The following is a 13,551-nucleotide window of genomic DNA, read 5'->3' as shown; positions in this document are numbered from 1 at the left end:
AGGGCTGTTGGCCGGGGGAGGAGGTGGAGAAAGGCTGCCATTACATTGGGTGCATTCGCGGACTCTGTGGCTCCCCAGCAAGTACCTTAATGAACGCTTCCATACAGCCGTTAAATAGTTTATGGCTACACACTGAGAGAGGCCTAGGTCTCCTCATTTTCTGTGGTTTAGGGGGAAGACAGGGGGGCCTAGGGGAAAACGGAACAAAAGAAATCAAGAAAGCAAACAAGGTAAACATACAACTGGGAAAGACGCTCTTACGACCCACGACTGGAGGAGAACACAAAATGCAAATGGAAGGCCTGAACCCCCAGCGCATTGGTGTCCAATGCTCCATCTGAAGGCCTCTGGATGTTTAAGCAGGTCTTAATTTACCCACGGTGTCAGGCAGGAGTAACACAAATGTATTCTAAATCACAGGAGGGCACAGCACGTGTCCAGGAAACCATTGAAACTCCAATCAGGGCTGTCATCCCGCAAAGCTGACCAGATGGAGGGGGAATCAGGGGAGAGATGTAATCTGTAGCCCAAGAAAGCAAGAGACTTTCAAAGATGATCGGAAGGGTTTATTTTCATCATGTTGGCTTAAATGCATCACCAAGTCTCAACTCCCACCATACCAGGGCACTGATCTTCCTAATGCCTCCTTGCATTTCAAACGCACTTGACTAATCTTTAATCCATTGATCTAAGAGCCAGGCAATTATTATTCTTATTTTAGAGATGAAGAAATTGATGCCAGGAGGGAGGCTGCAGCTTCTTTGGAGTCCCCAGGGGACCCAGGATGATGATTATCTCCTGTCCTTTAGTCAAGTACACTTTCAGTTACAATGTTTTCAAATCCATTATCACACTTAATGTCAGCTCAACCCTGCACGTATGGTCCCATTTTACAGAGGCCTAAACTGAGGCCTAGAGGGGGGAGGTGGCAGAGCTAGGCCGCAAACCCAGGCCTCTTTGGCTCCAATCCCAAGATTTTTACCAAAGGGTCTGTCATGGAGCCTTAGGGAACTTTCTCATTTCCAGCCAAAGACTCATCCATCCCATTAACCCTTGCCAGCGGAGGACCCGTGGGGTCAGGTTGAAAGTGTCTTGCTTGACTTTAGGATCTCCATTCCCTGCGCTCCATCTCGGCCACAGGGAGGGGCGATCATACCACAGTTCACCAGCGACAGCGAAACAGCCACAAACACTGGACCAGTTTCCAGAGTTGCTCACATGCATATACCTGTGTTGGCTTATTTGCTCATCTTTCACCACCCAAGTTGGCCTGACTCAATGCTGCCAGCCTTCTAGGGCAAAGGGCTTTCTGAGGTTAGGAGGACAGTCCCTAACCAAGAGACACAGTTCATTTTCAACTGGCTTCGTTCATAATTTGAGAGGTACCAAGCGGGGACCAAGCCTGACACAGATAATGTCCATGCGTGATGAACACAGACCTGGGCCCACAAGCCTTGACTGATTTCTGTGAATGGGCAAGAAATCGTATGTGCCGTGGAGCCAGTCAAGGAGATAAGACTCATGCTGCCTTGCTCACTGGCCTTGTGGTGCCTGCCTCCCTCAGCAGGCCCGCCATCTAGGGAACTCGGATCAACTTCTAGGTGTCTGAATACTGAGCAAATGCTGCTAGCTCCAGGACATGCATGGGCAAAGACACAGTGGAATCCAAATCTCATGCCACCCAAACACTGGAACTAAAATAACAGCACAGACCAAAATTTTGCAAAGAAACAACAGGCAAGATTATTTTGAGCTCATCTCGGATCTACGTCAATTTGGTTAGCTAAGTCCATGTCATTTCTTTTTCATAAGTTACTTATTTTTTGAGGATGTGGGTTATGTGAGAGTGATATTTCTTACAACAGATCTGCTTTTGAATTTCCAAATGCCAAAAGAGAGTGCCAAAAATGTGACAGGGCCATAGGTTTTACGTATCATAACTGGAGGGTAGCAGCTGCACCACCTTGTTTCCATGGTGATTTGGGTTTCTGTTTTTGGACGTTCTCACATCATTTCCTTATCTCACACTGCATGATACCCTCACGACAACCCTGTGAGATAGGCAAGAACTATTAAACCTACTTTAAACATAAGGTAAACGAGCCCAGGAGAGATTAAGAAACTTGCCCAAGGTCATAGAAACAGAATTCAGCTCTTCCTACTTCAGGTTCCGGTGTGATTATGGAAATTGGGAAATCGATTTTATCACAGAACATTCAGCAATAGCATTAAATCATCTATTAAACTCTCATGGTCAGCAAGAGTACAGACTCTTAATGCAGGTGTTGGACACCCAATACCAAAAATATCTAGGGTGCCTTTAAAATTTATTTCCTAAAATAAGTCCTAAGGATTCTTTTTTCCTTGAAGTTACATAATTTCTGCCCAATCCAGAAAGCAAAGGACTGTTAGAACCGCATCAGGATTTCTTTCTTTTGTATGGTGCTCTGTGCAGTGAGCGGAATCTCTGACAAGGAAACGTAGCTATCCCAACTTTGCATGACACCAAATTGATACCGACTTACTGAAGTGCTGGGTGGGGCACAAAGTGGGGAGCAGGGGGGCAGCTCAGCCAAGGAAAGTGGGGCAGCCTAAGCCTTCCATCTCTTCTGCTGCTCAGTTGCAGAGCAAAAGGAAAGAGAGAGAGAGAGAGAGAGAGAGAGAGAGGCAGGGAAAACAGGAACAGAGAAAGCCACGGAGAGGAAGAAAGAGAAACCAGAGACCAATGTCCCCTTTCTGCCTTTCAACCAAGATAAAAATTAACACGCGTTAGTAACATAGGAATTGGCCTCAAAATTATTCTGTGACCAGAAGGATGGTTATTTCCCTAGACAACCCAACAGATGTGGGTGTCAACATCCAAAATGGCAGCAATATTGTAGTTCAATGGTGGTCAGGCTCTTGGAAGCTGTGCATGGGTATGCATGGGGTTGCATCTGTTTGGACAAGAAATCCTGAGTGATTTCACTGCTAATCCAGACTTGGAGCGAGTCAGCCTAGGTTAGGGAAGCCACTCAATGGTTTGAAAAACCATATCAAACCTTACATTTGCATCTGGCTTTGCCATTTACCATATGTCTTTCAAGCGCATTATTGCATCTGGTCAGCCTAATTACAGGGTTATTATGAATTGGGGCTATTCTAAGATAACGTTCTAAAGTATGAGAAAAAAATATACAATGTGTTGCAGCCCATATGCAAAACTTGGTCTGTCTATACAAGGCCAGCAACAACTTGGCTGAGGGGACCTGCTCAAATAATCACCCAAAACAACACTGACCTTGGACAGGAAACTATGGCAGATAAAGAGGGCCACAGTATAGAAATAGCTCACCCAGGGCATTTAAGATAAATTTTAAAAACACTTCCAAGTTAGCAGTGCACTCCACAATAAGTTAAAAATGATTTTTGGAAGTAAGAGGAAGCTTTTACTTTACTAAGAGTTGCCTTTGACCTTGGCCAAGGGCCAAAGTGCAGATGGCTGGATTTGCAGCTTAGTGTCGTGTATCTAAGTGGGAGGTCTGTAATCCTAGCTTGGATTTCCCAGGCCCTAGGTCAAAGAGGGTGTGGAAGACAGCATCTCAGAGGGCTTTATTTAAAAAAAAACAAAAAAACAAAATACCTCTCAACATTTCTCTAAGGAAGACCCTGGGACCTCGCTAAGGGTTTGATTACAGATCTCTCCTACAATCTGCTGGAATCATCTTCTCCCACATGAGTTTTAGGAATTAGGAGGAAGTGAGGGATGGCTCAATTCATCCCCCCATCTGTTTCATTATTTGCAAACTTTGGTGTAAAATGTGGCTTCTGTTGTTTTGGGACTATGACAACACTCTTGCAATAAGTAAGTAAGTAAATAAATAAATAGGAGTTTGTTTCTAAAAGGTTCTTAGACAGTAACCCTGCACATCTGCTGACCCATGTGCTGGGAGGGCCTCGCCTGGTATCATGAATCTTCCCAATGTCCGGGGACTGCTGGGGCCTAGAGGAACAGCTGCACAGGCTAAGCTTCTGGAGAGCCCTCAGTCTTCCCCCACCCTGGGCCAGCAAACTGAAAACCTCAGAGCTTTCCAAGCCTTTTCCCAGCCAACTCCCTTCCAGATGAGGCGGGAGTTAAGGGTTCATCCTCCCTCTTGCCAAGTAGGACAGCTTTCCAGGATTCTGGGCCACTGGGAAGAACTTGTGGGAAAAGGATGTCTTTGGGTCACTGGGCCCAGAATGAGGCAGAAGTAGCTCTCAACGGCCACGTGATGGAAAAGCGCAGGCCTCTGGGCCACCAGCTCAATTCAACTTGGGCAGTGGGACGGGCATTGCTGGGAACACGGAAATGGATGGGCTCTAAGGAACCCGGGCAGCGATAGGGCTGCTTATGGACCTAAACTCTCCACAGGTAGAGGAAAGGTCCAGTCCTGAAGCCAGCCTCCCAGCTATCAGCTGCTGAGTGAAAGTGTTCACTGGTTCTGGTCTGCTCAGGGAAAAGCCCAGAGGATAATGTTGAGCGAGCTGGAGAGAAAGCAGAAGCTGCCCACTATTACTTCCCCCACCAGGGGCTCTGCCATCAGGCCATCCCAGTGCTGCGAGGTCCGAAGCCAGGGCAGGCAGCAGCGGGCGTCTGCGCCCGCTCGTGTGGAGATGCGCATGCATATGCCCGGTGGTGTGCGTTTCCAGCCAAACCCGGAGCCTTGGCAAACTGGGACCCCGGGCTGGGCCCCACGCCTCGGCGGTTTGCTCAGCAGCCATAGAACGGATGGGGAGACAGGTGGGTAGCTACCCCACAGCCTCTGGCTTCTCCTGGTTGCCCTCAGCCACTCTGCAATATATATTACCTTCCCGTCCTCCCACCAGATGGATAGCAACAAGGGACGACACCCACTTCCCACAGCAGCTCTGAAAGGCTCCCTCCCCATCACCAGTCTAATGCTGGAACCAGCAGAGCAGCCAAAAGACCTTTGCCTTCCCTCTCAGCACAACCACATGCCCGTGGGGACACTGGCGAGGAGCTGTCCCCTCTAAGACTCCTCCGCTGCCCTGAGCTCCAGCACTGTCTCCCCACCTCCCCGTCTGTCCTGCTCCCCCCACCTCCTCCCACTGCCCACTCAGGCAGCAGGTGAAGGAAACAAGATGCACCGCTCTTACCTGGTTGTACCGCATTCTGCTCTCTCCCCTGGAAAGAAAAGTGTACATTGATTTAATTGTTGGTTTTGTTTTCGTTTTTGTTGGTTTATTTTTGAGCGGAGAACATTCATCTGTTTCTAAAAACAAGAAACAACTAACACCTTAATTATTTGTGAAATGGGAAATCTCATTATGCCTAAGGTGTGTTCTGTTGCGAAGAACTGAGTCTTATTAAATCCTCAGTGCCTCCTATTTGTAGGGCCATGTTCACATATTTTTCATTTGTTATTGTTCCTACGCATTTGATTTTCAGTGATTCTCAAACTACAACGTGCTGACCAGTGGCATCAGAATCTTCTGGAACTCTTGTCAAAAATGCAGATTTTTTTTGGCTCTTTCCTGGATAAGGACCCAGGAATCTGCATTTTGACAGCACTCCCAGTACTCTCTTCTATGCATACCCCAGCTGGAGAGCCCACGCACTGCTTTATGTCCACAAAGGTTTACTGAGCACCTGTCATGCCCGGCACTGAAGGGTATCAGCCATAAGACACCTTCTGTTGTCACTCAACCCCGCCAAGTGCCCACCCCCAGCCCTCCTGCCTTCATCCTCAGCTGAAGACCTTCTCGCTTCCTTCACTGGAAAACAAAATCAATAAGACAGGGTCTCTGGGTACCACCATGAGACCTACCCACCTACCTGCGCTTGCCCACTCCCCCGCTACCTCCTTTCCCGGTGCTCTGGAGGAAGCATCCTGCTTCTGCTAAAACCCAGACCCCATGCCGCAGGTCCCATGCCCTCGGCCCTTTTCAGGGGCTTTGCTTCTGCAAGTGTCTCCCCTCTCTCTAGCATCGCCAGTCTCCTCTCTTCTGGATCATTTCCATCAGCGTATCAACACGTACACTGGATACATCCAACCTGCCTTTTAAGCCTCCCCTTGATCCCATTTCTCCTCTAACTCAATCTCCATTTCTCAGCTCTCCTTTCCAGCAAAACTTCCTGAAGGAGCTCTGTTTGGGGTCCCTGTCGCTTCCTCCTCTTGCCTTACCGCAGCTGGCTTTTGTCCTCACCACTCCACGGAGACTGCTCTGTGCGGCTGAACCTAATGTCTCCTCTGCTCTTACCTGACTGCTCAGCACTGCCTACCTCAGTTAATCACTCCCTTCTTCTTATAAAGCTTTTTCCTCTTGATTTTCATGACTCTGTACACTTTCCAGGTGTCCTTCCTGCCCTACAGGCTGTTCCTCAGTTTCTCTTGTTGTCTCCTCATCTGTCCAAACTCTAACCTCTAAATATTGGAATGCCCCCAGGATGCAAACTGGGTCTCCTCCACCCTCTCTAGGTGATCTCAAATGCTTGCTGAGACTTCCTAACTTTATCTCCAGATCTTACATTTCCCTGGAATTCCAGTCTCATATCCACTGCCCTCTTTTTTAATTATTGAGGTATAATTTACATATCATAAAATTCACACATTTAAAATGTATAATTCAGTGATTTTTAGTAAATATTCAAAGCTGTGCAACCATCACAACTCAATTTTAGAACATTTCCATCACACTGAAAAGATCCCTTGTGCCGATTTATAGTCACTCCCTCTTCCCATCTCCAGCCTATGGCAACCACTCATCCACTCTCTGCAGATTCGCTCATTCTGGATATTTCATAAAAATAGAATCATACGATATGTGGTCTTTTGCATTTGGCTTCTTTCACTGAGCATAATGCTTTTGAGGTTCATCCACAGCATGATTCAGTACTTCATTATTTTTATGGTGCAGTAGAGAACCTCTAAGCCGGTGCTGTCCCATGGAAATATAATGCAAGCCACAATTTCTAGTAGCCACATATAAAAAGTAAAGAGAAACATGAAAGATTAATGTTAATGATACATTGTATTTAATCTAATATATCAAAAATACTATTTCAATATGTATCAATATAAAAATTAATAAGATATATATATTACTAACTCTTTGAAATCTGGTGCTCGTTTTACACATCTCAATTCAGACTAGCCACGATTCAAGTGTTCGATAGCCTCATGTGGCTTGTGGCCACCATATTGGACAGAACAGCTCCAGACCCTAGAATCCCATCTAGCATTCACATGAAGGGACTTTATTCAAAAAAAAAGAACTGAGCATTTATATTTCTCTATTGTTTCAGAAAGCAATGCTGAATGGGGAGAAAAATGAGGGGAGGAAGAGAGTTAGAGAAGTCTGAGAATAAAACTTGGAGCGAATCAGCACACAATTCCTTAATTCCTGACCAAAGCCACAAGCAGTTACAAGAGTGACTGCAACCGGCTGAACAGAAGCCAAAGGAGGAAAGGAGAAAAGTTGGGTAAAACAGGAAAATTTGCTCTGCTTAATTTGATTATGTGCCTGGGGTCTGGGGCAAATTCCTACCAGACATCAACTTGAGTTAAATTTTCACGTAGATCTAAGACCCTGAGTTGAAGCTGACGGCAGCCCACTCATGAAAGCGTCAGCCAGTGGCCTGGGTTGACTATAAAGCACATCATTTCCCTTAGAGCTGTAGTCAGCTGTGCAACTCTGACTGACAAAGGGGACCTAGGAAGAGGTTCCAGCTCTACCTCCTCTTAGTTCCAGAATTGCCCACTCCCCTACATACTCACTGTGGTCCAGGCACAGTGCCCTTCTTTTATTCCTACCTCACCACATCCCTTCCTGCCTTCACACAGGCTGTTCCCTCTGCCCCAACACTCTCTCCTCAGTTTTTCACACGGCTGACGCCTTCCCATCCTTCAGTCTCAGCTTAAACATCACCTCCCCTCGGAGGCCTCTCTGATCACCCAACCTAAAGCAGGTGCCCCAATGCTCCCCAACCCCGTACACAACTATTCTCTATCTCAGCCCCAATTTTCTATTCGAGGACACTCACAGTTATAATTCTTTACTTAATGGTTTGTTTCCTGTTTGAGGTCTCTCTTCCCCACGAGGGCAGGAACCTTGTTCGTCTTGTATATACTGTGTCCCCATGGATGGATGGACAGATTAATGGATGGCCGGGGGGGGAAGAAAGGGGTAGGTAGGAATCAAAGGATCTGAGTCCTGGAGTAGAATGTGTCAGAACACACTCAAGACAGACCTTCCTCTGGCAACGAATTGAATTTATTCTCCTTCAGCTTTGACTCACATTCCAGACCTCAAGAACCTCTTTACCAGAAACATCTTTTGGAATATGGTGTTTCAACTTCTAACAAATAACAGAAATTAAAAATGTTCTGCCCTTTACCACCTGAGATCTCTTCAGGTTTTAAAAATATATTTTATACTTGGTGGCTCAGTCATTTTCTAGAAGGTCAGACTGTCTGGTCCCGGTGGACATTTTGCTCTGTAATGGGCTATTAAACCTTGGCCTGAAAAGGTTATATCTCATCCCTTTTATAGACAATGTACCATTCACCCCAGAGGGGCTATAGAGTAAATTGAAAACCCACCCATATCTTAAGTGTAAAGCCTGGAGCTTACTGACTAACCAGGGCAATAAAGAGCTCAGAAATCTAAGACTCAGAGATGATAAACTAAGAATCCTCTGGCCAATAAAACGACATAGCAACAGCCAAGGGCACATAAGGGTGTGTGTTCTTGTTCCCAAGATGTGGCAGCGACATTTGTAACAAGGAATGACAATTTGCAGGGCACCTAGAAGCATTTTGACTTGTGTGCCATGTTCAAAAATTCGCTTCTAAGTGAGGGTGACCCAAAAGACCTAGTTTCCTCCAACTTGTGGTTTCTTTGAGGCGTGCTGTCAAAAGAGTACTGGAGAGAAACTGAGGCACTAGACATGATATTTCATTTCATTAAAAAAAAAAGCTTTGTATCTTTTTAGTAAAAATATTCCACTTGGCCCCATATTTCTCACCTGTTTTCAAAATAACCAGCTTATCCCCCCAATATATAATAGCTCTCAGATGACCTAAAAAGGCCATTGAGGCAGGTGTCACCCTACCCTAGCCCCACTCTTAGAAGAGCTTTCTACTGAATGGAAGAGTTAACATGTCCAGGTGGAGGGGAATCATCTGAAGATGCTCAGAAGAGTGAATTAGAAGATTCTGAGCATTCTTTGGCCCGCTCAATTTTTTCATGCCCCAACTTTGCCCAACGGGCAAGTTCTTTATCAAACTAAGTCAGCGCAAATTCTCCCCTTTCCCCTAATGCCCTTAGAATCCACATATACCTTTATTGTGCAGGGGAGACACAAAAATGACTGAAGATTTGGTTTCAGCTTCAGTAATTCAGTAATTTACTAACTTCAGTTAATAATAATGTATCAATATTCATTAATTGTGACAAATATACCATATTCGTGTAAAATGAAGATGTTAATAATAGGGGAAATTGGATGTGGAGTATATGGGAACTGTACTACCTTATCTTTGCAACTTTTCTATAAATATAAAACTATTCTAAAACAAAAAGTTTATTAAAATTTAAATAACTATGGAGAACACTATGGAGGTTCCTTAAAAAACTACAAATAGAACTACCATATGACCCAGCAATCCCACTACTGGGCATATACCCTGAGAAAACCATAATTCAAAAAGAGTCATGTACCACAATGTTCATTGCAGCTCTATTTACAGTAGCCAAGACATGGAAGCAACCTACGTGTCCATCGAGAGATGAATGGATAAAGAAGATGTGGCACATATATACAATGGAATATTACTCAGCCATAAAAAGAAACGAAATTGAGTTATTTGTAATGAGGTGGATGGACCTAGAGTCTGTCATACAGAGTGAAGTAAGTCAGAAGGAGAGAAACAAATACCATATGCTGACACACATATACGGAATCTAAAAAAAAGATGGTTCTGATGAACCTAGGGGCAGAACAGCAATAAAGACAAAGACGTAGAGAATGGACTTAAGGATACGGGGAGGGGGAAGGGTGAGCTGGGAAGAAGTGAGAGGGTGGCATGGATATATATACACTACCAAATGTAAAACAGATAGCTAGTGGGAAGCACTGGCACAGGGAGATCAGCTCAGCGCTCTGTGACCACCTAGAGGGGTGAGATAAGGAGGGTGGGAGGGAGATACAAGAGGGAGGGGATATGGGGATATACGTATGCATACAGCTGATTCACTTTGTTATACAGTAGAAACTAACACAAGCAATTATACTCCAATAAAGATGTAAAAAAGAGGAAAAAAAACTTCTCCAGAATTGACCAGTCTAACAAGACCCATCCCATTTATCAAAAGCAGCACAGTGGGCTTTCCTCACTGCTGGCTTATGAGAAAACAGGACTGTGGAAATTCTTCTAGATGGCTCTTTCTTAGCCTCCATTATACTTCTGAAGTTGCATTTTCAGTTTTTTGCTGCTCTTCAGCTCAAAAGTCAGATGAAGGACTCATAAATCACATCTCAAAGCAAGGCGCAGCTGAAGGCTAAATAAACTTGGAAGACCAAATGGATCACGAGTTACGCCAACCAAAACTAATTATTATTATTATTTCATTAAGGCCATTCAGGCAAGGGCAGGAATAAAAGGTTGCATGTGAGAGCACTCACGGAGGAGCTGGAGAGAAGCACTTCCTCATCTGGGATCTTATTTTATAAAAGAACATCTTGTTTTCTAAATCCAGGGTATCTGATTTCAAAAGTACAAGTAGCCAGCAACTCACATGGACCCACATTTTGCTACAACTCATGAGCAGCAGCCCCCAGTCCCATGATCATAAAAACTGATTCTGTGAGCTGTGGAAGCTGCCCCCGTCACACACACACCCAAGCTCCTCTCGAGGACTTTCTGTCTCTCCCCTTTCCCTCTATTCTTGCTGTTCTTGTTCCTCCGTGTTACCCACACTCCTCCATGGCCCCATTCGCCTGGTCCAATACTGAAATGTCAGGATGGGCAGAATGTAGAGGGGTGGGACAGGGGAAATGAAGAAAAAGCTCATTGCAACTCCTTCTCCCCCACTCTTCCTCTCCATCAATGAGTTTTGACAAATGTAAACACCCATGTCTAACTACCACCCAAAGCAGGATATAGAACATTCCCATCACCTCCAAGAGCTCCCAAGCTCTCACCAGCTAGAACACAAAAAACTAGTCTATGGCAATAGAAATCAGATCAGTGGTGCCTTGAGGTGGAGGATGGGGGCAGCTGAATGCAAAGAGGCACAAGCAAACTTCCGGGTGGTGGTGACAGGTGGATGTATGTGTTTATCAAAACTGATTTCTACACATAAAATGGGTGCATTTTATGGTATATCCATTATATGTCAACAAAGTTGATTGAAAAAATTCCATTGGTATTAGTTTTAAAGTCCTGGCTATTCCTTCAAGCCCTAGTTATTCATCTTCCTTGAAGCCTTTCCAGCTCTCCTGGGCCCACAGCGAAACCTCCCTCTCTGGACTCACAACCCTCAGAGTCTGTACTGTTCGCCTGGCAATTCAGTCAGTATTTCTGTGTGATAGTGTTATCGTTATTTAATTTTTTATGAAGCCTTTCCAGCTCTCCTGGGCCCACAGCGAAACCTCCCTCTCTGGACTCACAACCCTCAGAGTCTGTACTGTTCGCCTGGCAATTCAGTCAGTATTTCTGTGTGATAGTGTTATCATTATTTAATTTTTTATGCATTCATGTGTTGTCTCCCAGCGAGAATGTTAAGTGCCTTGGGGTTGGGAAATGGTTTCATTTTTCACCAGTTCTTCTAAAGCATGGGGCTCACAAATGCCAAGCACCTGCAGAGCCTGGCAGCCCCCTTGATAGCTGCTGAGTGGACAGGAATTAGGGACTTGTGTGGCTGGGACACAGCCACTAGAATGTGCACCCACCGGGAGAAGAGAGCGAGCCAGGGAAGGCAAGGACGTGTTGCGGACAGCGAACTCCCACCGGCAGTGACCACCAGCCCCACAGCCCAGCACAACTCTCGTCCTGTCACACTCCTTCCCCAAAACACTCCTGGGAGCTCTCTAGGCTGCTTCAAGCTGTCATCTCGGGATCTACTGGCGTCATCATCTTAGAAATTCCCTTCATCTCTCTTGTACTGCCCCGTTTCCCAGACCCCATGTTTTCTTTCCTTTCAGTGGAGCACATCCTTCAGCCAACAGCCCTCTCTAAACAGAACACAAGACTATCTCTGAGGTTGCCCAGTAGCTTCAGAAGCCCCAGGTCAGCTCCTCCCCTCAAAGCTGAGCCTCATACCCAGCTCCAGGGCCGCCAGGACTTGCTGTAAACCATCTATGAACTAAAAATGCCGGCTGCCATATCAGTAAACAAGGGATGTTGCAGGCATCAGCCACTACAGCCACTCCCAACGGAGAGCCCTGAGGGAACTTGGGATGGAAACATAATGCCCAGGGACTTCCCTGGTGGGCCAGTGGTTGAGAATCTACTTTCCAATGCAGGGGACAGATTCAGCCCCCGGTTGGGGAAATAAGATCCCACATGCCACAGGGCAACTAAGCCAGAGTGCCGCAACTACTGAGCCTGTGCGCGCTCTAGAGCCCACGTGCCACAACTAGAGAGAAGCCCGCGTGCCGCAACAAAGAGCCCACGTGCTGCAATGAAAGATCCCACATGCCGCAACAAAGATCCCGCGTGCCGCAACAAAGACCCTGCGTGCCGCAACTAAGACCCGAAGTAGCCTAAATAAATAAATAAAACATAATGCCTACCAGTGAATCATCAGATACTGCAGCCACCCGCCACCTGCCCACCCCCCTCAACAAATGGTGCACCCTGAGGAAACTCAGCATGAGAAAAGACAGGATACTGGCTCCAGAGAGCTGAGGTGCATATCAAAGGAATGATTGCACTGAGCCCAGACTCTTGCATCTTCCCATATATAGAAAAGTGCCAAATTCCTTAACGTGAGATGTCTGGTTTTCTTTTATTAACAGCAATCTTTAGATGTTCTGACTACCTGGTCTTTGTTGCAAAAACTCCTATATATCCTGGCTCCCCACCTTGCCTCTTTGGAACAGTATCTCAGAGTTATCTGAGATGCTGTGCCCTGGGCTTAAGTCCTCAATTTTGTCCATTGAATAAAATATAACTCTCAGCTCTTAGGGTGTGCATTTTTGTTTTCAGTTGACACACCCTTGACCTTGGATGGTTTCTAGTTCGTGTTCTGGTGACCTTTCCATTCAACATTCATTCAGTGGCTACTGAGTGCCTGATATGAGCCAGGCACTGTTCTAGACACTAGATAAAGTGGTAGACAAAATAAGCAAGGAAGTCCCTACTCTGGTTGAAGATATGATGCTCTTGGGGGTGGGGGTGTGACCAACGACAATAAGCAGGTGAACAAATAGTATATAGGAGGATTTCACATGGTGATCAGTGAGATGAGGAAAATCAAACAGAAAGAGTGTTGGGACAGAGGTGGTGATTCCTTGAGGTTGGGTGTCAGAAGGGTCTCAGGGGGAAGTGACATCTGTGCTGACAG

General features: G+C 45.8%; 1 protein-coding gene across 8 annotated transcripts in view; it reads right to left on the bottom strand.

Moving 5' to 3' along the window:
• The window catches only part of SRGAP3 (SLIT-ROBO Rho GTPase activating protein 3), a 333,106-nt gene that overhangs the window by 52,192 nt on the left and 267,363 nt on the right, over positions 1–13,551 (bottom strand). For 5 of the 8 annotated variants that reach the window (XM_070046600.1, XM_070046601.1, XM_060307410.1 and 2 more), the window contains 2 exons: positions 5,137–5,164; positions 2,526–2,612 (listed from right to left, as the gene is read on the bottom strand). In XM_070046600.1, the coding sequence (XP_069902701.1) occupies positions 2,526–2,612; positions 5,137–5,164 (115 nt within the window). Of the gene's footprint in view, positions 1–85; positions 189–2,525; positions 2,613–5,136; positions 5,165–13,551 lie in introns of all 8 variants that reach the window. The other 3 variants (XM_060307408.1, XM_060307409.1, XM_030840962.2) reach the window with 2 other exon arrangements.

Source organism: Globicephala melas, chromosome 11 (assembly GCF_963455315.2).
Source record: "Globicephala melas chromosome 11, mGloMel1.2, whole genome shotgun sequence".
Taxonomy (NCBI): domain Eukaryota; kingdom Metazoa; phylum Chordata; class Mammalia; order Artiodactyla; family Delphinidae; genus Globicephala; species Globicephala melas.
This window is presented reverse-complemented; position numbering and strand designations above follow the sequence as displayed.